This window comes from Annulohypoxylon maeteangense (genome assembly GCF_022496945.1).
Source record: "Annulohypoxylon maeteangense strain CBS 123835 unplaced genomic scaffold GGS22scaffold_14, whole genome shotgun sequence".
NCBI lineage: Eukaryota > Fungi > Ascomycota > Sordariomycetes > Xylariales > Hypoxylaceae > Annulohypoxylon > Annulohypoxylon maeteangense.
In genome coordinates, this window is record NW_025953261.1 from 185,054 (window position 1) to 208,463 (window position 23,410).

Sequence of the window (23,410 nt, forward strand, 5' to 3'; positions counted from 1 at the left end):
CCTCTGATGTCAAGTTATAGCCTACCTGCCTACCTGCCCAGAAATTTTTAATTTGTCAAGTGGTTTAGAATGATACTTATGCGCTTTTATTCTGTACTATTATCCTTAGCTTCAATTGATTCGGATCGTACAGCTTAAACAAGAAGTTCATAAAAATCAACCCTACTAGGTATATCACCATATGCAAGATGTACGATGTACAAACGTAGATGCGATGGTGAGTTGGCAGAGATCCATGCAAGTGTAAGTGCGAAAAATGCGAAAAGTGCAAACTTGTTGATTGTGACCCGTGCCGTTGTAACAGCGATAATCGATTACGCCCAAGTAGGTCCACCACGCCCCTCACCCAGTCAGGAACGCCTTTCCCAATCACAGGCTCCTGCTTCATCGGCGACCCACCAAGGTTCTTGACCTTTTATGGAAACCATCCCATTGCTCAGATAATGGGCATCACCGCTAAGGTCTGCATTCTTTTTCGAACTCGAGGGTTACTATGTGTTACTCACATTTGTCCCTGAACACACCATACATAAAGCCCGATGCAAGAGGGAAAGTGCAAGGGGGACGGACAAACCCATAAATCGGATCCACAAATTCCTTGTAAAGATCGATTTTGACGTGTTGTTTCGAAACTTTACAAATGATTCTCGAGATATAAAAGCTGAAAATCGTAAAAAAAAACTTCAAGCTGGGTATTTTAGAAGTCTAGGAATTCTCTCTTAAGGTGTAATATGTATGGACGTAATTTAGTAGGTAGAGTTTTAGACAGGTGCTTATCTAAAAGAACCCCGTTATCGCTTTCCGTCGTAAACTTTTCTCAAATTCCAAATTACAATTACTCCGAACCAAGCCCAAGGTTGGGGGACCTTAAAAACGACATACTATATCTTATATATTTTAGCACTTTAGCATCGTCGTGGAAATGTTGAGAACACCACATGGCTTCCCTGTTTTCGGTGTTTTCAGCTCCATCCCGGAAAGGTGATGCGTGGTTCTGCGTTGGCCTAGTCTCGTCATTTCCTGACATAACCAACTCTAACAACGCTAGTCTATCCGAACAACGTTCTTGTACCGGACAGGATTCAGTTCCTGGATGCAAGGTGTTCCACGTTCCCGCTACAGACAGTTCCCAGGCACACCAAATCGAGGGCGATTCAATGTTTCACGAGGAAGGAGACCTCAGAGACCAGGTGCTTGTGTTCAAGTATAACGGCAAGCTTCATGCTGTCAACAATGTAATATATAAGAAACATATACTTGGACTCTTGCGAGAATATAATTGCTAATGCGAGTGAGAAAAGAGATGTCCGCATTCATCATATCCGCTGTCCGAAGGAATCCCATTTGATATTGAGGATTTCGGCATCACGTTGAGTGTTGGGATCACCTGCCCGAAGCATGGCTGGTCGTTTGATCTGTTTACCGGCAAAGCAGACCGTGCCAATTATAAGCTCGGTATATGGGAGGTTCAACTGCGTCCCGATCCCGATACACGGGCCGGAGTAGGCAACGAGAAAGGAGATGATCAAGAGGTATGGGTAAGAAGAAAACAGAGAATGGGATAATATGTACAGCCTTGTACGTCGTTAGAGAATGGGACTCTACATATCCATGGATGTCATACATCAATGCGTGCTAGGAATATTGCCTATTCGCCCGACTATTTACAATATTAATAACTTCAATGTTACCTGTTGAACAAATGTTTTATACAACGTATCTAAGAAACAAACACTATGTATTAGAGATTATTCAAAATATACAGTAAATAGTATCTAGTAGATTATAGTCAATATGCTTATATCCATTGAGCATTTGAGTTCAAATTTCAAGATATTTAAGGGCAGTTACGTTGGCAGCTGCATGTGCTTATGACGGAAGACCCACTTAAGCCGGTAGCTTATTGCAACGCTGCAAAATGCGCATGGGACCTGGAGACCTTCAGCTTCTCAAACGTCGACTGGTTCCGAGCTTTGAAAGCCTTGTGTCACATCTAAACACACCAATCTCAGCGCAGCCTGGAACTGCCCTCATCAAAGTTGTTACCTGGTTATCTAGCTTCAATACCTACACAATACAGGAAGCTCTATCATCATCCACCCTGCCACGCCGAGCTCGTTTCTAGTTCGAGTACTTCCGACTTCGACATCATAAACTCCTCCCAACTTCCAATCTCCAACCTCGACGATCCCATCATGTCTCTCGACCCCCCTCCCTACCTCGGTTCGCTTCAGAACAACATCCGTCAGCGACCGATTCCCTGGGATGGCGCAGCTAGGGCCCGCACCATTACAGAAGCTCAATTGGCTAAGATAAGGGCTGTTGACAAAGTAAAAAGGGAACAGAGAAAACAAGTAGTTGAGGGTGACTTGGATAGTTACCGAATACTATTTGTTGGAGAGCCGGGCACACCTGGTGTCTTAGAGTTGGCAAGCAAGCGCTCCGATGTTGTTCAATACATTTTGGTCTTACTTAGTGACCTACTCGAAGGTGCGTCGTACCTCTAACCTGTATACCCGTCTTACCTACCTACCTACCTAGGTGGCTACATTAAGGAACCCGCGACTGTCATACCCATCACGTTTGCTATTTACCTCAATACCTACGCATGCTAAACTAGCAAACTAACGTACTCGCGTCGTCTTAGGTGTCCCGTCTCTAGCAAAAGCGCTTTTCAAAGACTCGAACCCGTATCAACATTTCTTACCCCTACTTGCGCGGTCGAACAACTCTGAAGATCCTATCCCCCTACTTACATCTACTGTCCTGACCACGCTTATGGCCAACTCAAGAGATGAATCTGCGGCGACAGAAAACGCCCTACCTCTTTTACTGACCTACCTCTGCGGTTTGGTAAAGAACTCGAACGATGCGGGGTTACAAGACATTGCAGTCATGGAGTATTCGTCACTTCTATATGGGCGATCATCTCGACAGCTCTTCTGGAAGCAAAGAAGCGAGACTGTTGCGCCCTTAATCGAAATCCTCCGAAAAGCGGCCGGTGTCGGTGATGAGTCTTCGGCCAGCCTTTGGAGTGGAAACACAACCACAAGAAGCGGAGGCTTCGAAGGTATCAGCGGCGGAGTTGGGTTGCAGCTGTTATACCATGTACTACTTGTATTATGGCAACTGAGCTTTGAAGCAGAAGACGTTGGCGATGACCTAAATGAGTACGAAACACGATATAGTGATATTCTAACAGCTACAGCTAACACAATTATAGTGAATACGACATCATTCTATTATATACTCAACTATTACGACTTTCACCAAAAGAGAAGACTACTCGGCTCCTCCTATCGACGCTCTATAACCTTCTCGAAGCCAACCCGTCCACGCTACTTCCTACCGCGGTCCTCGCTAGACTTCCCGGTTTACTTCAAAATGTTGGCGGCCGTCACCTAACAGACCCGGATTTACTAGAGGATTTGGAAAAGCTTAAGGAGATGCTTGAGGAATACCAGAAGACCAAGACTACCTTTGACGAGTACGTCGCTGAGGTTCAATCTGGACATCTAAGATGGTCACCGCCCCACCGTCACGAAGTCTTCTGGGCTGAGAATTCGAGGAAGATCCTTGAGTTTGAGAACGGCGAGATTCCGCGAAAAATAGCAGATATCATGAAGAAGCCTTGGGAAAATGACAAGGCAGTCCTTGCAATTGCTTGCAACGATATTGGATATCTAGTTAGAGAGGTCCCGGAGAAGAGATACCAACTCGAGAAGTTGGGCTTGAAGGCTCGCATCATGGAGCTGATGCAAGATTCAGACGAAACTGTGCGGTGGGAGAGCTTGCGAGCTCTTGGTGGTTGGCTCAAGTACAGTTTCGAGAACAACTAATAAGACGATTGTCGGCTGTGAAAATATGACTATACTCCTTACTGTATTCTTTCAATTGTTATTGGCGTCGCACTACTGGCGTGTGGGTGCAAGGACGATAGCATTCTATCGGATAGGATAGATACGACAGTTGACTCGAGCTAGTTTAGTCAATTGACATCGAATCTGATAACTAAGTCGGTAATACATATGTATAAATTGCTAATAACTTTTTTTAGCCATAGGCACCATTCAGCTTCAATCGTTGTGCCCCTATTATCTTAAAAATTCATGATTATTATTAAATAATGTCTTCAAAGGGGAGACTAGGTATCTATTAGTTACCTACGTATCGATACGAAATAGAGCTTCTCTTGCTTACTTCCGCCATAACGTAATTACCCCAGCTTACCCCAGTCAGCTTGCTTAGCACGGTCTATCCGGCATTCGGGGTTTCGGCTTGCAGCGGCAACTCTTCCCACCTTCCCACGGTTGGTATGTACAAGTGCACGGTGAAGCAGCTACCCCTCCTATCAGATCCGATTCCTTTGTTAAATAATTGGTCTCAGCGATGGCCACCCCGATAACGCTATCCTTCCCTTCTGGGACATACAATACTCTTCGGTGGCTGTTTCTTCGTCCAGCACCTAGGTAGCATTCATAATAAGACAAAGGGGTTTCGTTTCTATCGAATTGAGTCGAATTGTTACAGTTGTATTCTTTCGGCAATTCATCATGCACCGTCTCGCCCGCACGCGAAGCATCACTGCCAACGCAGGCCGTACCGCCACCCGTCTCTCGTACTCTACCTCGGCTTCAACCACTTCACCTCACACATTGACATCCAAAATGGCGTCTAGAGCAACGGCAGCCAGGCGTATAGCAGCGACGGCCCAGCATCTGCGGCCGTACAGCGCACTAGCGTCGACGGCGACCAGCTTCCCGACGACCCACGAGCGCATCCCACAGCCGGAGGATACGCCGTATTTCATCGACAATGCGTTCGTGGCTAGTAAGGCGGATAAGTTCATCGAGCTCCGCGACCCGGCTACAAATCACCTAGTCACCCGCGTCCCGCAGAATACGGATGAGGAGCTGAGGGCGGCGGTTGAGAGCGCGCAGAAGGCGTTCCCGGCGTGGAGGGACACTAGCGTTCTCGCGAGACAGCAGATCATGTTCAAGTTCGTGGCACTTATTAGAGAGAATTGGGACAGGCTGGCCGCGAGCATCACGTTGGAGCAGGGGAAGACATTCGCGGATGCTAAGGGCGATGTGCTGAGGGGTCTACAGGTCGCGGAGGCGGCGTGCGGGGCGCCGGAGCTGTTGAAGGGGGAAGTGCTTGAGGTGGCGAAGGATATGGAGACGAGGAGCTATAAGGAGCCGCTGGGTGTCGTGGCCGCGATTTGCCCGTTCAATTTCCCGGCTATGATTCCGCTTTGGTGTATCCCTATCGCTACGGTGACCGGCAACACGATGATCTTGAAGCCGTCTGAGAGAGATCCCGGCGCGGCGATGATCTTGGTCGAGTTGGCGAAGAAAGCTGGATTCCCGGATGGCGTGATCAATGTGGTACACGGTGCACACCGGACGGTTGATTTCATCCTGGACGCCCCGGAGATCAAGGCGATTAGCTTCGTGGGAGGTAATAAGGCGGGCGAGTACATATTCACTCGAGGGTCCGCGAACGGCAAGAGGGTGCAAGCCAACCTCGGCGCTAAGAACCATGGTGTTGTCATGCAGGACGCCAACAAGAACCACTTTATCAACGCCGTTGCAGGTGCCGCTTTCGGCGCCGCTGGTCAAAGGTGTATGGCTCTCAGTACGCTAGTCATGGTTGGCGAGACCAAGGAATGGCTGTCGGAGCTGGCTGAGAGCGCGAAGAAGCTTCAGGTTAACGGTGGCTTTGAGAAGGGTGCGGACCTGGGCCCTATCATATCGCCGCAGAGTAAAGAGCGGATCGAGAGTTTGATCGCTAGTGCTGAGAAAGAGGGCGCAACGATTCTATTAGATGGGCGTGGATACAAGCCGGCTAAGTACCCCGACGGCAATTGGGTGGGCCCGACTATCATCAGCAACGTGACGCCGGACATGAAGTGCTACAAGGAGGAGATCTTTGGACCGGTACTCGTGACCCTTAACGTCGACACACTGGATGAGGCTATAGAGCTTATCAACAGCAATGAGTACGGCAACGGCACAGCTATCTTCACGCGATCGGGGGCCACGGCAGAGGCGTTCAGGAAGAACATTGAGGCAGGACAAGTGGGTATCAATGTGCCTATCCCGGTACCATTACCCATGTTCTCGTTCACAGGCAACAAGAAGAGTGTCGCGGGAGGCGGCGCCAACACATTCTACGGCAGACCCGGGGTCAACTTCTATACCCAGCAGAAGACGGTGACGGCGTTGTGGTCGAGCGCGGATGCTATTTCAAGGAAGGCGGATGTGGCTATGCCTACGCATAGTTAGGGGTAATGCATATGAACTGGTGGATTGGACTCGATTAAACGGGATGTGATGTTACTGTATGTATATACGTTAGTACCTAGGTATGTAAGGCAATGGTTTTTGGCGTGCTATTCTAGGTACATTGATGCGAAAAGGTAGAATGAGACGAATGATAAAATATGCACTGAGACTAGGTATTTGTTAACCACAAGTCAGGGGGGATATTCCACCTATAAAAACCTCTATATAACTGATCCATCAGAAACTAGGTAATGTAAGTTACGGTCAATTGCAATTGGCCACTCTACTCGGCGTGTATAAAGTTCCAAGTTGTAATCTTCAATCATGTTGGTTCTCACCGTAAAAGGCGGGAAGGCGAAGACGGTGGCTTATAGCCAAATGCAGCTTCCCGTCGGGTTTCGCCACATACATGCATGAAGTGACGTGGTGCTGCCTACCTAGGTAGGTAAGTACTTACCCCGTACTGGGTACATGTATGTACATGCCTACTTATAAATACATCCATAGTTAGTTGTATTTGATTTCATCGAATCAAAACATCGATTCCATCTATTATGAACAATGAATATGGTGGACAATAGCATTGAGCTGAGCCTCAATCTTTCTAACACCAAGAATCATGATAATAAGTTCGACTTGACGGATCTACCAACCGAAATATTCTTCCTCATATGTTCTTACATCACTCCTCAAGATACTATAATTTGTCGTCGAGTAAGTCGACTATGGTTTCGGGTATTCACGAACGCCGACACTTCATGGAGTTTCATGAAATTGTATTTTCCCCGCTCCCGCGAAATGCGGCGGGTCGCCGAGGAATCGGAACCGGAACCGGATGAGAAACCGAACTGGACTCGCATCTTCGCCAACGTAGCAGAAAGATACTACTATCTACGATCCGCAAAACCACGGTCGATTGAAAAACTCGATATCACGCAGGACTTATATCCTGTTGGTTGTTTCTTGTGGGGCGTGTTATGGAACTACGAATATGCTAATTTTCAGCATAATGAGCCAAGCTGGACCATGGATGGCGAGTTGCTGGTATATGAGGATCATATAACGAGGCAGCCCGTTGTATATGACTTAGAAACTAAAAATCGAGTCTCCGTCCCTTTCGTTGTTGAGGAAATGATCATCCGGCGCATGCGGCTTGCCTGTGGTGTGCTAATTATCGAGTGGTGCGAGGGTGAACCGTGGAAAATATTAGGAAGCAAGATGCTTTTTCGCCATTACGTTACGGCATTTGACCTGGATCGGCGGCCATGTTCAAATACAGCCGCTTCATCATCGAGCATAAAATTTACTTTGGACATCACCTTCCGCTCTGAATGGCGGATTTACCCTCCTGGCTTCACGACTGGAAGCGATTACCAGTTTTTCTCCGCTCATACTTCTACTCACTATGCCCTATACTTGTATATACGCGATTGCTCGGAACACCCCCCGCGCCATCACCAAGAATATCTTACCATCTGGGACATATCTAAGCCGTCTTCTTACCGGGCATCCATCGAGCTAACAGAGATTGATAAACCTAGGCCCGGCTCTAGTGAAGAAGGACCCACGATCATCAACGAATTTTCACGTGACGATCTTGACTTCTTAGGTGTACGACAGGGGGAAGCGCCGGTCCTATTCAAAATCCTCATTGACGACACAAACGTGTACTTCCAGGAAGAAGACCACTGCTGGGTCCCGGATGATGAGCGAATACCACCCCGTCATCATGAGGTGCGTTGCACAGGGTTCCCCTTTTCGGGGATCGGACCGCGCTGGGTTGATGAATGCTGTACCGACGGCAGCGTATTCATGAACTTCTGCCCACGTGCCGGATCGCTGTCGCGCGCTCTAGGGAATCGGCCCTTGGGTTTCGGTGGCGGCAAGAGCAAGTCGTGGCCTGGCTGGGCACCCTGTTGGCGGCATGAAGAGTTCCCGTACCTGACTGTGAGCGACATGGTGGATTATGATGCCGGTGTCAGGGTTGTGGCAAGACGGTGCCACATGATAGACACCCTGTCAGCTTTTACGCCACCCAAGATCTGCATCCAGGAGGAGCGAAACGGCGGTTCGGAAGTAGAGGAACAGGATCGTAGATTTGAGGATGAGATGTGGAAGGAGTTATTGGGGAGGGGGAAGATTGTGGGGGATGAGCGGTGGATTGTTGGCGAAGATTCTGATGGGAAAATTACTATTTTGCGCTTTTGAGGATAGTGCTACAAACCGAGCTCCCTCGTGCATATCTAGATCGTTTATAATCACGATCATATTCGGAAGCTAGGCAAGCAAGTGTCCATAAGAAAAAACAACCTCAAATTTCAATACTGCTCTCGACGCAGATTCAAGCAAAACTCTCAGCCAGTTTAGAATCATATCCTCGGACTCACCTATACCTCCAAGGAAAGGGTGGTATAATTATGATTTACAATTCTTTCGGAAATACAATTTTCATTTATTTGCCATCTTTCACTTTTACATAAGTTTTATCACATCAAGGCCCTATCTACTGGTCACTTAAAATTGTCAACATTTAGGGCGTAAGTCCCCGATCCAGGTTCGATGTCGGCCCCTCCCGGACTGCAGCGGAGATGCAAGAAATTGCTCGTTCATGGATATGATTGGGCAATTAGACGGTGATAGATCCGCTCTTGGCGCAAGCCCGACAAACCTCGGAGAACTAGGTGTGTAGTGATATCTAATCCATCTAACCCATCTGATAGCCCGACTAGGCAGGTCGGCGGAAGATGACCAAGGATGAGGGTGGGTGGAGAGCTTGATGGCTTTCCTCTCGCCTATGATTAGAAACTATTCGGCGAATCGTTCCAAGATCAATCCTAGCTTGCCGTTCCCGTATGCGGCTATCGCTGCTGTAGTGCTACCCAGCAGTCCCAGCTTGCCTACTGCGATGAGCGGGGCTGGAAGAGAGAAGTTTTATCAATACTCAGACTGCATCTTCCCACCATCTTCACTTCTCTTTCTAGAGGGTTGTTGGATTGCTGCTCTGCTGGTTGGCTTACCTAGGAAGTATCATCTTACTTTACTAGGTACCTACATTTTCTTCAATAGAAAGGAAAGTAAAGAAAGTAGACAGTACCTGAAAAAGCAAAGTGAAGCCAAGCCAAGCCATGGCGTTCAAGACGTTTCTTTTTTCGCTAGCGACACTCCCTCTCGTTAACAGCGAGACTGTTCTCGGCGTCTACATCTTCCACCGACATGGAGATAGAACGCCCAAGGCTCTCGCGCCGACAAACTTAACCGCGCTCGGCGCAGACGAGGTGTTCCAGTCCGGCACTTACTACCGCAGCAAGTACATTTCGTCCAATGCCAGCACACCAATCCACGGGCTCAGCAACGACATCGCCGTCCCCTCCCAACTGAATGTCATCTCGCCCTCCGATTCCGTGCTACAAAGCTCGGCGTTGGCTTTCTTGCAGGGCATCTACCCACCCGCTGGTAGTAACAGCGTGTCTATCCTAGCAAACAAGTCCGAGGTCGTCGCTCCGCTTGACGGATACCAGTACATCCCCATATCAACAAGCTCCGTCACGGCCAGCAGCGCGAACTCCGAGAATAGCGAATGGCTGCAGGGTGGATCCGGATGCGGCAATGCTGTCGTGAGCTCGAATAACTACCTCTCATCGTCGGAATACCTGTCCCTGCTCTCCTCGACCAAGAGCTTCTATACCGACCTACTCCCTGTGTACAATGCGACGTTCAGCGCTAGCCAAGCGACTTTCAAGAATGCGTACACGATCTTCGACTTAGTTAATGTAGCGACGATCCACAACCAGACCATCTCAGACTCACAGCTACTCACGAACGAGACACTATTCCAACTTAGAACACTCGCAGACAACCACGAGTGGAACCTCGCATACAACAGCAGCGACCCGATCCGCGCAATCGCAGGCGCCACACTCGCAGCGCAAATCGTGCAGCAGCTTAACGCAACTCTCAACAAAAAGGGCAGCACGCCCGTCAGCATCCAATTCGGCGCCTATGCCTCGTTCATGTCCTTCTTCGGGCTCGCACAGCTCGAAAAAGTCTCAGCCGACTTCACCGGCGTAGTCGACTACGCCTCCTCCATCGCCTTCGAGCTCGTCACCAACGCCACTAACGTCTCGACCGCGAACTACCCCAGCACGAACGACGTGTCCGTTAGGTTCTACATGGCGAACGGCACCGCGGCGGTTAACGCGCCGAAGATCTACCCCCTGTTCGGGCAGACCGAGACGACGATCTCGTGGAGTACGTTCACGAATGAGATGAATAAGTTCGCTATTGGTGACACGACCTCCTGGTGTGCGGCTTGTGGCAATACTACGGGTATCTGCGCTACCTCTGCCTCGACCTCAGGTGCGGATGGTGGGAGCACGGCCGCGCAGACGAAGTCTGGGAATGGGGTTACGTTGCCGGTGGCGGGTGTTATTGGTGCGTTGGTTACGCTGGTGGTTATACTGGGTGTGGAAGGGTTAGTGTATGCGCTTGCGGGCTTGAAGTTGGTTAAGAAGTCGACTTTGGCTGCGGCGGCGGCGGCTGGGACTGGGGTTACGGCTGCTGGTGCGGCGGCGGGTGCGAAGGCTTAGGGAGGGGGGTTAATAAGAAGGAAGGAGTGGGGGATGATACCATCTGGTGACGACGTATGAGATAGGATGAGACGACATGAGATTTACGGGTTATCTCTGTAATATAGCGATGAGTGATAATGAATATAGTGACGATGTTTATAAGGTCTTTCATAAATGATATTTATAACTATTGGATACCTACCTTATAAAATAATCATTCAGTATCTAAGGTCCCTCCTAGGAATATGAGACTGGTGTTTCTAAAAGGTCTGACTTTCATGTCGGTGCACTTTCCAGGCTACTTGATGGCTCTACTATTGAGGGATATAACTTCACATCTCATATAGGTGGTTCGTTCTGATTCGTCTCAATGAAAGAAAGGTACCGTAGCGGGAACCCTTGGATCGCGAGAATGATTATAAACCTCATAGAAGCATTACATGCATAAGATCGATAGAAATTGGGAGAAACTGTTCTTTATATTAGAATCATTCTAGACTTAATAGAGTCATTCTAAACATGATAGAGTCATTCTAAGCTTCATAAAATCATTCTCGCGATCTAGGGGTTCCCGTTACGGTATACATATATGACTTTGAACCCTCATCCCATATCTAAGGTTAATTCACATATAGCCAAACTCGACGTGGAACATGATCGATGTCAATATCTTCCTGGTAATAAGAAACTGATTTATCTCTGTTGTCGAGGATTTAGATATTGGCAAGCGTTGGGAGCAGTAATTATGACCTGGGTGATTATCCATTGTTGGATGCATTCTCTGGTTTAAAGGGGTCGGTTTCTTCTAGTTTGAGTATGTCATCCTTCGAGTTAAGATTTGTCATAGGGTGCTATTCTCAGGGCTAGGGCTTCACTAGCGCCTAGGATTCGGTATTTAGTAATTGCTGCCACACTGAGAGATCTCACGATCTTTCATCATTTGATTACATTAAATCAATACAAGTCTTTGAGCTCGCCAGTATTTGCTACCAGTAAGTGTGAGAATATTTTATTTAGGAGCTTTGAGTCATATAATGTTGAGAAAACTAAAAGAAAGCCCAATTAGATTCTTTCCTACAGAGAAATATTGTAAGTGATACGACAAAAGAAACAGTGACAGCGACTCGGATTTCGTAGTGCGCGAATGTGGGGCTGGCCAATTGGCAAAAGTCCGGCTAAACTAGTAGGGTTATATAGCATAATAAACTACAAATTTTCGCCTTCGGGCATTTGGTCAATTTGAAACGATACAGAGAAGATTAGCATGGCCCCTGCACTAAGGATGACACGCTCAATCAAAGAGAAGCAAACAATTTTTTTACGATTTTTTGCGCCTTTTGCTAGATGCATCTATTCATACCTTTCAGATCTTTTTTTTTCTATTTTCTAAATCATTTCCCTTTTTTTCCATCGCAATATCTCTACATTTGAGTGAATAAGAGGTTGTAGTAATTTGGTGCATGCGAGGGTTCGAATCGGCCACCGACCAAGTTTTGCTTTCTTTTTGCAATGCGATAATTACTCTTCCCACTATCATAACAGAACACTTATAATCTTGCAAAAACTCTTGAAATGTCTATAATGATTGTAGCTATATAGTAAGTTATTCTACCGCAAGAAATACTATCAATGATGTGGAAAACAGGGTAACTCAAGGTATCCCTATTCTAGCAAATTGCTGCTATTATACCAGGTATAATGACCTGACCTAGAATGACAAGCCTACCCTTGGATGTAACAGAGGGAGCTTTTTCGAGTAACCGTCGTAATATATGCTCTTGAGACGCCTTAACCCAACAAGGTCCTACTGAAATCTTATTGTAGGTAGTGTATCCCGACTTCAGATGTCCGGAAAGAGATAGTTATCAATAATGAGTAAACACGCTGTCAATGATGACCGAGTCTGTGTCGATTTTCCTAACTCTCTCTCGTTGGGAATGAAGAGAAGAGAAAGATCCGTGCCCAGGGCTGAAATGACTGCATCATAACTCATAGGATCGACACAAAAACTTGAAAACAGCAAGGGGTATAGGAACTAGTATGTGGCAATGGTTGATTAGTCAAGTTTAAGACGAACTCTAGGTTCAAAGACGAGGCAATGCCATTCTAGTGAAACCTGACTATTAGATAATGACCTTAAAAACTTCGGCCGAGTCTTCGTCTCCTGACTGAGAATCCTCTTTTGTTGGTGACAAATCAGTCATTCTCTTTTGCCAGGATGGCTTCGCACATGACACTACAGCCTATTTATAGGAAACAGCATCGTCTACGAGCCAATAAAAATGTGAAATAGCCTTGTATTAATTTCCACATTATACTTCATTATCTACAGACGACTATTAGCTAAGAGGACATGATCGAGAAGTCCGTGGAGAGTCCGTAGTACACACAACTAGTCACAACGAAGCACAGGATCGTAACTAGATACTACCAGAAACGAGTGTGTATTCAATAACTGGTGGCTTTTCTAATTTTAAGTAGCGATTAATATGCAAAACCCACCAAATAAACAAACTAATGCAATGAAGAACTCCGGACCGATGATGCCCAATCCCCCTAACCCATCAAACCATCGCACGTGCGCTGTCGTCTAACCAAAAGACCCGTCATGCCCCTATAACCCTACCCTCTTTATTGCCGTATCCCGTTAAATATACTAGGTAGTATATACATTTCAAAAGTATATATACACTAACCCCTTACTTGCGCTTAGAGATGCCGCAAGTCTTCAAGCACTGCTCAACACCAATAGTAACGTTCGAGCTGAGCAAGCTGCGGAACTTATCGATGTCAGCGCCGTCGATGACGTTACCGAGGGCCCCGGCGATCGTCTCGTCTTTAAGGGCGAGGTAAGCCTGGGCGATGGTATTGGCGCCGAAGTCCTCGTTCGACAGGGGCGCGACGAAGGTCACGTCTTTGCAGGTGGGGTTGTACTGCGTGTGTAGGGCGCCCATGAAGTACGGCGTGGCCTGCAACTCTTCGACCGTGTTCGTGATGTCCCTCGGCGTGCCCTTGGCGTTGTTCACGCCGTTCTCGATCACCATCTCCGAGACTATCTTGCCCTTGGTCACGATGAGAAACTCGGTGGCTCGGTTGTGCACGTGCGGGGTGTTGAAGCCGCAGGGTCCGAGGAAGCCTACGGCCATGCCGATTCCGGTCCCCGTGAGTGCGGGGAAGGCCTTGCGGTTCGCTTGCACGATCTCGCTGCTCTTGCCTCCTTTGCGCGCTTTGTTGAAATCGAAGATGAAGTCGGAGTTGGATGTGAGCACGTTGTTGACGGCGTCGGCGCGAGTGTCGGAAAGGAGGATCTGCTGGACTTTGCTCAGGCCTGTTGGTGTAGAGGGGGCTGAGACGACAGTACTGGCTGCGACGGTGGTAGAAGCGGAGCCTGCAGCGGAGCCCGTAGCAGAAGCACTTGCTGCTTCTGTGCTGTGGCTGGGGCTGTTGTGAGCGTAGCTTAGAGAGGTGTAATAGCTCGAGGCCGTGGCAGTCTCGTGAGATGAGCCGCCAGTGGCAGTTTCCCAGGCGGGAGGTGTGGTGTATGATCCGGAGCCAGTGCTACCCCATGAGTCGGATCCCCAACTGGCAGGGGCAGCCGCAGAGACGGAGCAGAAAGCCAAGATGGCAGCGACGGTTCCGGCCTTGAGCATTTTGACGGTATTAAGCTTGAATTAGACGATATGACTGTTTCAATATTATGATAGTAGGAGAGGATCGGTCCAAAAGAACAAACTGCACTAGTAGGAGAAAGAAGTAGACGAAGGCTTAAGGAAAATAAGGAAATAATGAGATGACAAAAGAGATAAGAAAATAAATAGAAAAATAGGAAAGACTTGGATTTTGTGGATATGATGTTGGTGGTGATGAAAAAATATAAGTCTTCCCTTGCGGGTTTCACGTTGAATCTTATATATCTACCTCAGACTGTTCATATCAAACCTCATAAGCGAATGGACCAATAGACATCCATCTCTCTCACCTTTAGCTAGAGAGGGCCTCTTTTTCATGGATGCTATGAATTCCGCAGGGCTGAGCAAAGACGGCTACCAAGTTCCCGGGTCTGCTATAGGCAATTGTAGAAGCATATGATTGGATAAATCTCGTAGATGTTGAAGAGATGCCAAGGCGCAACGTGGTTGTGGGTCTCGGGGCTGTCAGGTATGATGGCGTAATGTTGATATAAAAATATCAACGTCGCTGGCCACTGTTATTAGGCTGTTAAGTCGGTTGGCAACAGCAGTAAGAACTGGTTGGTCCGAACAAGCCAATCATGGTGAGAGTAAATCTTGTTCGTGATTTGGTGCTGAGCTAAGATATTAGCTGCGTCTGTTTAGCGTGCTGTTAACCAAAGGATGACAAGCTTTTGAACGGAAGAAGTCATGCCGGAGGAGAAGTCTAGAACGTTAGGGTCTGCTCCCGGGATCTTGATCTTAGAAAGGCTATGTCGATGAGAGATAGTAATAATATAAGAGATTTCGCAAGTCTGCGAAGTCACACCTCTACTTCAGCTAGCTAAAGGTTAGTAAAGTAAACGGTGTTATAAGTACGCCATACTAAGCTAACTTTAAGGGAGCTATTAATATACCTAGGACCTAGGTCTTACCTGGTATCTAGTATGTATGCTGTCGTCCGGTGATAGGCTTCATGTTATGACTCGCTCATTGGTCATTTGGTTTCTTGATTGTGAATAGTTTAAATTGTTAGTATTGGGCAGGAGACTTTACGACTCAGCCAACGAGTCTCAATATGAGACATCGTTTAGCTACGACTGATCAAGTTAAACGGCTAGCTGTAGTGTATTCAGATTCGCATACGATCGAATCGGTGATTTTGATGATCTGACTCAGATAAACATCCCGGCGTATCACAAATATGTACGATAGTCGAGATCTTAAGAGTCGCCATACTAAAGCTAGAGTTAGCTATAATTAATATACGTTCAACTTAGTTAGGTAGATGGATAATGTGGGGTATGTAAGTGGTTTCAGCTGAATGAACAATGCTGTAGTCAGCTTTTGACTTGAAGCCATCATGACAAGCTTGAATGCTGACTCATGCTATCCGTAATTCGGATAACATTAGACCATGGTTCAGACCAATGAGAAACCCTCATATTCCGGCCAAAGGCTGGCTATGGTAATGCAAGAATAATCTTGATACTATTGAAGAGATGCCTAGGTTAGATATGACCCGCCAGTCACGATCGTATGATTCCCCCCTCAAAAAATATGGGCGATATGCCACGGCTGAATTTCGGTCAAGAAAAGGAGTAGGATGAGAGCCAGGATAGATTTCGAACGTGACGATCATGTCCCAAGAACCCAATGAATAAAAAGGGGTCAAGTAGACCTGAAAGGGGTATTCAATTTTGCTTGACTTATGCGATTGAATATCTTCAAACAAGCGGTATGATATCGACTTGTAGCTGTATATCGCACATAGTATGTATGTTTTGTGTCGTGCCGTGCTGTGCGATAGTTGCCACAATAAGGCGCATGTGATATTTGTCATCCGTCGAATCAAACCGGAAGACCTCGGAATTTGGGGATTTCCGGACTCAATTAATATATAAACAGAGCTGGGCTGCCGTACCTTGCAGCGTCGCAAAAATAGGTTGTATCCTCGTGCCTTGTTGACTCCAACTCTCCAACTCCTCGGTTTGGATCGTCTAACTCCTAGGGCAAATCGAAACGCGTCCATAGCGTGAGGTAGTATTCGAAACGCTTCCAGGTCTCTGTGCTTAGTGCTGCCTGTCACCCATTCTACGTGTACCTGCATTTCGAACACGTCAAAGACTGCTACCTCGTCGGGATAACATAGTCGACAATTGGACTATTGCCATGGACAACCATTCGACATACGTGTCGAAGACATCCGTTCTGCCATTATTTTTGTCGTCGATTCATTATGCGGTACACTATCAAAATTTTTATTGATTTATGGTGGGTTATGTTGATCGAAATCGCGCCTTCTTGGCGCAGCGGTGCCTTGCAGTAGTGTTTTGTCGGGGCGAGTAAGGTGATGGAGAGGATCTTGGGTCTTGGGAAATTGTGGAAATGTCGAAAAAAAAGGAAGGGAAATTTGATATAGGTTAATTCGGTAGTTGCATGCTCCTTTCTGTCCATCTTAGGAAATTTATCCCTGTACTTGCTTCTAGCTCATTTGTTCGTTTACTCCCATTGGTTGAGAATTCAATAAGCTTCATGGATAGTGACCAATCATATTGACGACGGATCGCGCTAACCCCCAAAAACGCCTTAAGGCGCCCTAAAGCGCCCCTGGAGATTTGGAGATTGTAGCCCAATGCGCTTGCGGTTGTCAGCATCCTATTTTCTATTTCCCCCCCAGTTTCTCTTCTCCTTTGCTGGAGTCCACCTCTTCTTCCTTTTCGAGTTGAGCCGGTCCAAATCCCTCATTACCTTCCTTCTCCCCCACGCTCTTTTTCTCTTTTATTGTGAATAGTCACTCTTTATCGCGGAGAATAGTCTCCCTGTCACTCTTTTAAAGTAAACCGACACGCTCGTTCTAGAAGGATTCCGAAGCACGTTGAGAGCTAGGCTCATTTTTCAGCTCATCCCAGCGACTAAACTTGCAAACACCAGATCGATCGTCGTCCCCGTTGTTGATCGCGTTGTTGATCACTCGAAGCGCTACACTAACAGAGGGGCATGCGCCTTTAGCTTCCTATTCGGAACATATCTACTGTCGTTTGATACGAAATCGTCCTCGAGAACGTGATATCATGAAGATCACTACGATACAGGCCGCCTTGGGGTCGGCAATCCTTCTTTTGAATGCGCAGTCATGCGCCGCCACTACTGGACATCGGCACCACCATCTTCATCTTGAAAAGAAGCATAACCATATCCATAGCCATGGTCATGGTTCAGCTCACTCGAACGTCACCAACCCGAAGTATAGCGTCCGGGATAACTCACAACTTTCATCGCGAGATGGCAAGAAGACATGCAAGTTCCCAAGCGACAAGGGCTTGGTTGCTGTCACTCCGTCGGGACAAAATGGTGGATGGGCAATGGCCCCTGATCAGAAGTGCGTATCGGGCACGTGGTGTCCCTTTGCTTGCCCTTCTGGTCAAGTCATGGCGCAATGGAAACCAGGCACGACTTATGCCTATCCCGAATCCACTGTTAGTGTCGAACCGCATATGTTCATAAGATATGCGACAATTAGCTAACATGACTATAGTACGGTGGTATCTACTGCAATGACGATGGCGAAATTGAGGTTCCTTTCAAGGATAAGGACTGGTGTGTTGATGGGACTGGTGCAGTGACAGCTGTGAACAAGGCTGGAAAAGTTGTGTCTTTTTGCCAAACCTGCCTGCCAGGTTATGAAGACATGATCATTCCCAACGATGTCACTGGCACTATTACACTAGCTGTTCCGGGTACGTCTTATTGGGACGAAACCGCAGCTCAGTAAGTGGTTATTGCTAGACTTGATCGAGGATTCTGAACTAACATGTCCAGTTACTACATCAATGCTCCTGGTATTGATGCTAACCAAGGATGTCATTGGGGAGATGAATCCAAACCGATTGGCAATTGGTCACCCTTTGTTGCCGGAGCAAATACCGTCGCCGACGGGTCGACATATGTTAAGCTTGGAATCAACCCAGTGTGGCAAAGCTCCTCGCTCTCTGGTACCAAACCAACATTTGGCTTAAAGGTCGAATGCCCGGAAGGAGGTTGCAATGGATCTAAATGCCGTGTTGACGGAACTGGCGTCACGAGCGACAACAAGGCATCTGGTGCTGGCGGCGGGGACTTTTGCGTTGTTACAGTCCCTAGTGGAGGCAAAGCTAACATCGTCGTCTATAATTTGGATGGATCTGGAGGGGACTCTTCATCTTCTAGCTCCTCCCTAATTGCGCCCCCAACTTCGTTGACCCAAGCTCCCACCTCGATTAGCGTATCTTCTTTAACATCCATACCGTCGGTAACCTCAATTTCCTCGACTCCCTCGTTGTCGACGCCAATCTTAACTAGCTCGTCGGCTCATTCGACAAGCAGCAACCTTGCTACCACTGCTTACTCATTGTCTTCGAGACAAACAAGCCCTACACCCACCCCGAATTATGGCGGAGTTTTCCAGGAAAATGGAACATCGACCTTGAGCTTTTCCTCATCCAATCCTTCCTCGACCTCCTTAGCTGGCTCCAGCTCCAGCTCTACCAGCGGGGAGGAGTCTGCATCAAGCGAAACGAACAAGAATGAAGGCGCGGGCCAGCGACAAGGTGGTGCTGCTATGGCAGGCCTTGTCGTTGCTTTTGTGGCTGCTACTTACCTACTTTAAGGTAGTTGAGTAGCCACGAGTACCAAGTATGCCAACGCGAATTTATCTCATTTCAGCAATATATTTAATTTTTATTTGGGGGTCTCGCATGCTTTGGTCACCGCTGGGAATAGCGACTCCCTTTACCGAGACGACGACGTCTCTATCACTGCCGGCATTGTCGATTTATATGTTGCCATCCCGGAACGGCAATATGAATACTAATTTACGTACATATTACAGCTTGGGGAGCTCGTATATCTCCCTCTAGAGCTAGGGCTGGTTGCATACAACGAACAATTATTCGATAGTGTTTATTATCTATTCAACGGCGATTGACGATCTCCGGAATTATCAACTACATTCATCAGTATCTTTCTTACCCATCTCGGGCTACATACGTTTTATCTTCTCAATATACCCCCCTTTTGTGGAGCGCCTGGGGCTAGGCGGTTTGAAGTCTTTTTATATCATTCTTGTCGAGATAACATTCTGAATCCAATTCAGAGAAAGTGGGTTGGAATATTCCCGATGGAGTAAGCTTTGTTAAGAGATGGGGGGTTGGGGGCTAAGAGATACATACGACCAAGACGACACGCCACGCGAATCAGATTTTGTACTTTGCTCATGAACATAGCTGACTTTGGGGTGCCGCAATCAGGGAGTCTTGGATCAAAAGGAAAAATATTTGTTAAGGGGGTTGGAAGATTTTTGGATATATATTTTAAGTAGACGCGGCTTAGGATTCGGATACCGCGTCTCTTGTGGATATACTTTATCTTCTGCCCCGATTTGCCTATTGTTGGCAATCGATAGCATTGAATGAGATTTGGTTGAAGCTGAATAGAGGTCTTTGATGTTGAATTAAACATGTGACTATGCTGACAGTATGACTGATGACTGACTAAAGGAAGCAAGGAGTTCGAGGGTACTTGCCCACCTAGGTGTCAAGTCTTTAAAGAGACCCTCCCCTTACATGAGTATAATGTCCAAGTAGGTGCTCTAGTGTCGTTCCTTTACTAATAAACCAATCACTCTAGATATTTCCAATGCAGTGTTGCTGTTTGGCTTCTACATTTCTCTTGAATGGGTCACGTGACTACCTCAAACCCCCTATCTTCAGATACTGAGATTTCTTTTTGGTTAGAACCACGTAATTGATTATTGCCATAGTTCTCATTGTTATACACTTAATAGGTATCCAAGGTATGTAGTAAACTGGAACCCTCGGGAATTTAATAATGGTCTGGTAGACGAGATGAAAGGCCTAGGTTAAGCACTCCCCCTTTTTTTTTTTACTTGGTGACGACAACTATTACGGTGATCAAAACACTTTTTAATCCATTTTGGTAGGAATAGTATATAAATATGGAGGCCTGTACACCTTTATTTACCCAGACGGATATCTGAAGAATTTCCTTGGAGAAATTGCTACAGAACTTTGCTTTGACCATTGTGCCCCTGATTCTGTAATGCTATTGATCATGTCGTTACTCGTTGCAGTAAAAGAGTAAGCCAGTGGAAACCTTTATTAGAAAAATTTTGGTGACTTCCAGGTGATGAATGTTAAGGTAGGCCAACATGTACTAGCATTCAGTAGGGATGTAGGTAGTAAGGGGGAATAGGGGCATTGTTATACAAGTATGCAAACGGCTCAGGAAACCAGACATTTAATATTGCATATACCTGACCTCAGTCATTTACAGGGAGAGTTGACAGTGCCAAAAGACGACAAAGACGCGTCACGCGTCAGCGTGGCTACAGTCAGGTGGCCCATTCGCCAGGCATCAACTTCGGAGTGAAGGTTAAATAGCAAAGTAAAGTCACGAAACAGTACCGGCGGCACTGAATCCACAACCTTTAACATACCCTACGGGCCGGGGGTTGGTTGAATGGTTAGTTCCACAGAAACCTTACCTAAATGGCCATTTCTAACTATATGATAATTCATGATCTCTAGTCGGTATTTTTTACTAGCAAATTCACTAACATCCCATCTAGAATCTACCCAAGTCAAATGAACAACACATCCCAGTCCCACAAGCACCAAAATTCAACACAAAATAGCACGTATGGGGTATCATTCGTAATTTCATCACACCAGCCATCAGCCACCTATCTTGCAACCCTACTATACGACTAGCCAGATCAACATCATCAACGGACCGGACCCATCAAATCCAAATGCCCCTATACCCAGGCACTCCCTCCCTCCCTCCCTCCCCTCCCCTCCCCCTAAACCACTCTCCATTCTCCTAACTCTCATCCCTAACCCACCCCGGAATCTCCCGCTCCGCCGACCTCCCCTCAATAACCTCAAAAACACCAGGCCACCCCGCCGCCACCGCACTCCCCTTCTGCTTCGTGCCCATGATCGCGAACGCGCCCTGGGTATGCGCTATATACCCATGCATCAGATCCTGGCCTATGAGCGACGTGACCATAGTCTCGACGTGGTGGTCCGTGATGGGCATGTTGCCCGTCAGCACGCCCTCGTCGGGCATCAGCTTCTTGACGCCGCCGGGCGGCGGGGCTAGCGTCGAGTTCTTGAGCGGCGGGCCCGCGCTGTTGGAGACTGCTTTGAGGAGGTAGCTGTTGACGTTGGCTTGGTGGTGGGTCTTTAGCGTTGGTGCCGCGGGTAGGTAGCCCTCGAGCCGGCGCTGGATGTACGTGAGCACGGTCTTGAAGTCGGCGAGCTTCAGGACGGCGGCTTTGCGCGAGTCACCTTCGTCGGGAGTGTAAGTGAGCAGGAACGTGCGGCGAGAGAGCGAGCGCCAGAGGAGCGGGCGGATGCGCCATTGTAACGTGATGAATAGGGGGTACCCTTTGCTGCGCAACCAGTCTTCGTGCTGCTTGATCGTGTGCTGGAAGGCTAGATAGTTGCCTTTCCGGATCGCGGACGAGAGCTGCGAGTAGCACTGCGCCATGGACGCGGCTTCTGGTCGCTGGAGGAGGGCTTGTGAGGGTAGACGGCCCATGGTGAAGTTTGCGGCGATTAGGTATGTGAGGATAATTCGCCGGTGTTTCTGGAAACGTGGTGGTGTTTGTAGATATGCTTCCTGGAAACATTGTGCGGCGCGCCAGTAGAGATTGTGGTTAAAGTGGAACCGGCCGAGGAAATATAAGAATGACACTCTTTGAGAAGCCGGGTAATACGAGAGTGGCGGTGATTTTGCCATGAGATTGGTCAAGAGTTGTGTTGCCAAGTACGATCGGTTGTTCTGAGCGCCGGGAAATTTAGTATGGCGTCGGCTTAAGTTAGCTATGTATCTTAACATACCATCGTAAGGAGCTTCAAGGTTTTGTTGGCGAAGACGTAGATGCCGACTTTTTTGCCCGTGGGCGGTGCGAATCGTGGGCTTGATCGATCCGTGAGGCATGCCGTGAAGAATTTTTGCATGATCTCGGCCGTAATCTCGATGAACGACTTCTGCTCATCTTCGCCGCTACGCAATGCTGCCAACCTCGATGTCAAGTCCGGTCGCTTATTCAAGGTCATAGACAGGGTTGAGAATGAGCCGCAAAGTGATATGCTCGTCTGCAACATGATCGTTCCATATGTGGGATTATTAAGCGCCGTTGCACATGAACTACTTTTATTAGCCGACGGCGATGCGAAATCGGGATGGGCGTATTGGCGTACTTGGTTAAGGCAGTGAGCAATTGGTGGGCTCCGAGAAGGTCTTCGAAATCCACATCTCGCCAGTATTGAAGATAGTCCTTTATGAACGCATTGAAACCGAACCATGATGTTCCCTGACCTTCCGGTACATCGTCATCTTCCGGTAGACTCGACTCGACAAGCTTCTCGAGCGCGTCGTCATCTTTGTAACGACTTTTCAGCTCAGCTGCAAGGTCGAGATATTCTTGCGGCAAAGGTGGCTCTACCTTGAGCCAATCGCGCAGGCCTTCCCCATTGAGGTCTACGAGGATTTCGCGTACTCCAGCTAGAAATTGCTTTGACACAGACATGGCGAGAAGTTGTCGTAAAAATTCGAGATTGGAGAGCGTTGTCTTAATTTAAGTCATTATATTTGAGACTGCATGGTCGGTGAGTCGGTGAGTCGATGACGAGTAGAAAGTCGAGTATTTGCTCAAACGGTAAATGCAAAAGGGCACGTCGCTGTAAATGTTGCACAGTTTCTCGGTGATAGGTAATTGAGTAGATACCTGTGGAGGTTGAAGTCATTGATATGTAGATACTAGACGTGAAGCTAACTTCGAAGACGCGAGAACAAATATGGTGTAGGTGAAGAGCGT

The 23,410-nt window shown here is 47.5% G+C and overlaps 8 protein-coding genes across 8 annotated transcripts; 6 read left to right on the forward strand and 2 right to left on the reverse strand.

Annotated features, from left to right (window-relative positions):
• Positions 1-845: 845 nt before the first annotated feature.
• Positions 846-1,661, forward strand: GGS22DRAFT_168611 (uncharacterized protein). The gene is made up of 2 exons (XM_047962191.1): positions 846-1,235; positions 1,302-1,661. Exons 1-2 carry the CDS (start codon positions 939-941, stop codon positions 1,563-1,565), a joined length of 561 nt encoding a protein of 186 aa, XP_047816574.1. The 5' UTR covers positions 846-938; the 3' UTR covers positions 1,566-1,661.
• A 298-nt stretch (positions 1,662-1,959) lies between these two features.
• Positions 1,960-4,085, forward strand: GGS22DRAFT_168613 (ARM repeat-containing protein). The gene is made up of 3 exons (XM_047962192.1): positions 1,960-2,490; positions 2,648-3,170; positions 3,224-4,085. The coding sequence occupies exons 1-3, from the start codon at positions 2,196-2,198 to the stop codon at positions 3,837-3,839; spliced, it is 1,434 nt and encodes a 477-aa protein (XP_047816575.1). The 5' UTR covers positions 1,960-2,195; the 3' UTR covers positions 3,840-4,085.
• Positions 4,086-4,137: 52 nt separating this feature from the next.
• On the forward strand, positions 4,138-6,606 carry GGS22DRAFT_168614 (methylmalonate semialdehyde dehydrogenase). Its single transcript, XM_047962193.1, has one exon. It carries the CDS (start codon positions 4,554-4,556, stop codon positions 6,285-6,287), a length of 1,734 nt encoding a protein of 577 aa, XP_047816576.1. The 5' UTR covers positions 4,138-4,553; the 3' UTR covers positions 6,288-6,606.
• Positions 6,607-6,838: 232 nt separating this feature from the next.
• On the forward strand, positions 6,839-8,863 carry GGS22DRAFT_168615 (uncharacterized protein). The gene has a single exon (XM_047962194.1). It carries the CDS (start codon positions 6,849-6,851, stop codon positions 8,493-8,495), a length of 1,647 nt encoding a protein of 548 aa, XP_047816577.1. The 5' UTR covers positions 6,839-6,848; the 3' UTR covers positions 8,496-8,863.
• On the forward strand, positions 8,848-11,030 carry GGS22DRAFT_168616 (phosphoglycerate mutase-like protein). The gene has a single exon (XM_047962195.1). The coding sequence runs from the start codon at positions 9,413-9,415 to the stop codon at positions 10,871-10,873; it is 1,461 nt and encodes a 486-aa protein (XP_047816578.1). The 5' UTR covers positions 8,848-9,412; the 3' UTR covers positions 10,874-11,030.
• A 2,262-nt stretch (positions 11,031-13,292) lies between these two features.
• GGS22DRAFT_40000 (RmlC-like cupin domain-containing protein) lies at positions 13,293-14,892 on the reverse strand. The gene has a single exon (XM_047966991.1). It carries the CDS (start codon positions 14,503-14,505, stop codon positions 13,555-13,557), a length of 951 nt encoding a protein of 316 aa, XP_047816579.1. The 5' UTR covers positions 14,506-14,892; the 3' UTR covers positions 13,293-13,554.
• Positions 14,893-17,457: 2,565 nt separating this feature from the next.
• On the forward strand, positions 17,458-19,412 carry GGS22DRAFT_40014 (uncharacterized protein). The gene is made up of 3 exons (XM_047966992.1): positions 17,458-18,002; positions 18,062-18,294; positions 18,346-19,412. The coding sequence occupies exons 1-3, from the start codon at positions 17,598-17,600 to the stop codon at positions 19,169-19,171; spliced, it is 1,464 nt and encodes a 487-aa protein (XP_047816580.1). The 5' UTR covers positions 17,458-17,597; the 3' UTR covers positions 19,172-19,412.
• Positions 19,413-21,395: 1,983 nt separating this feature from the next.
• GGS22DRAFT_168622 (uncharacterized protein) lies at positions 21,396-23,382 on the reverse strand. Its single transcript, XM_047962196.1, has 3 exons — positions 22,794-23,382; positions 22,431-22,740; positions 21,396-22,371 (listed from the first exon to the last, which is right to left on the reverse strand). Exons 1-3 carry the CDS (start codon positions 23,120-23,122, stop codon positions 21,406-21,408), a joined length of 1,605 nt encoding a protein of 534 aa, XP_047816581.1. The 5' UTR covers positions 23,123-23,382; the 3' UTR covers positions 21,396-21,405.
• Positions 23,383-23,410: the final 28 nt, after the last annotated feature.

What these genes read in the sequence shown, in the direction of transcription:
- GGS22DRAFT_168611 (XM_047962191.1), top strand. Translation starts at nt 939, where the DNA reads ATGGCTTCCCTGTTTTCGGTGTTTTCAGCTCCATCCCGGAAAGGTGAT. An exon ending in AGCTTCATGCTGTCAACAAT is followed by an intron (nt 1,236 to 1,301) that starts GTAATATATAAG and finishes GAGTGAGAAAAG; the next exon opens with AGATGTCCGCATTCATCATA.
- GGS22DRAFT_168613 (XM_047962192.1), top strand. Translation starts at nt 2,196, where the DNA reads ATGTCTCTCGACCCCCCTCCCTACCTCGGTTCGCTTCAGAACAACATC. An exon ending in ACTTAGTGACCTACTCGAAG is followed by an intron (nt 2,491 to 2,647) that starts GTGCGTCGTACC and finishes GCGTCGTCTTAG; the next exon opens with GTGTCCCGTCTCTAGCAAAA. An exon ending in GTTGGCGATGACCTAAATGA is followed by an intron (nt 3,171 to 3,223) that starts GTACGAAACACG and finishes ACACAATTATAG; the next exon opens with TGAATACGACATCATTCTAT.
- GGS22DRAFT_168614 (XM_047962193.1), top strand. Translation starts at nt 4,554, where the DNA reads ATGCACCGTCTCGCCCGCACGCGAAGCATCACTGCCAACGCAGGCCGT.
- GGS22DRAFT_168615 (XM_047962194.1), top strand. Translation starts at nt 6,849, where the DNA reads ATGAATATGGTGGACAATAGCATTGAGCTGAGCCTCAATCTTTCTAAC.
- GGS22DRAFT_168616 (XM_047962195.1), top strand. Translation starts at nt 9,413, where the DNA reads ATGGCGTTCAAGACGTTTCTTTTTTCGCTAGCGACACTCCCTCTCGTT.
- GGS22DRAFT_40000 (XM_047966991.1), bottom strand. Translation starts at nt 14,505, where the DNA reads ATGCTCAAGGCCGGAACCGTCGCTGCCATCTTGGCTTTCTGCTCCGTC.
- GGS22DRAFT_40014 (XM_047966992.1), top strand. Translation starts at nt 17,598, where the DNA reads ATGAAGATCACTACGATACAGGCCGCCTTGGGGTCGGCAATCCTTCTT. An exon ending in ATGCCTATCCCGAATCCACT is followed by an intron (nt 18,003 to 18,061) that starts GTTAGTGTCGAA and finishes ACATGACTATAG; the next exon opens with TACGGTGGTATCTACTGCAA. An exon ending in TGGGACGAAACCGCAGCTCA is followed by an intron (nt 18,295 to 18,345) that starts GTAAGTGGTTAT and finishes TAACATGTCCAG; the next exon opens with TTACTACATCAATGCTCCTG.
- GGS22DRAFT_168622 (XM_047962196.1), bottom strand. Translation starts at nt 23,122, where the DNA reads ATGTCTGTGTCAAAGCAATTTCTAGCTGGAGTACGCGAAATCCTCGTA. An exon ending in TTGCTCACTGCCTTAACCAA is followed by an intron (nt 22,741 to 22,793) that starts GTACGCCAATAC and finishes TAATAAAAGTAG; the next exon opens with TTCATGTGCAACGGCGCTTA. An exon ending in CCTTGAAGCTCCTTACGATG is followed by an intron (nt 22,372 to 22,430) that starts GTATGTTAAGAT and finishes CCCGGCGCTCAG; the next exon opens with AACAACCGATCGTACTTGGC.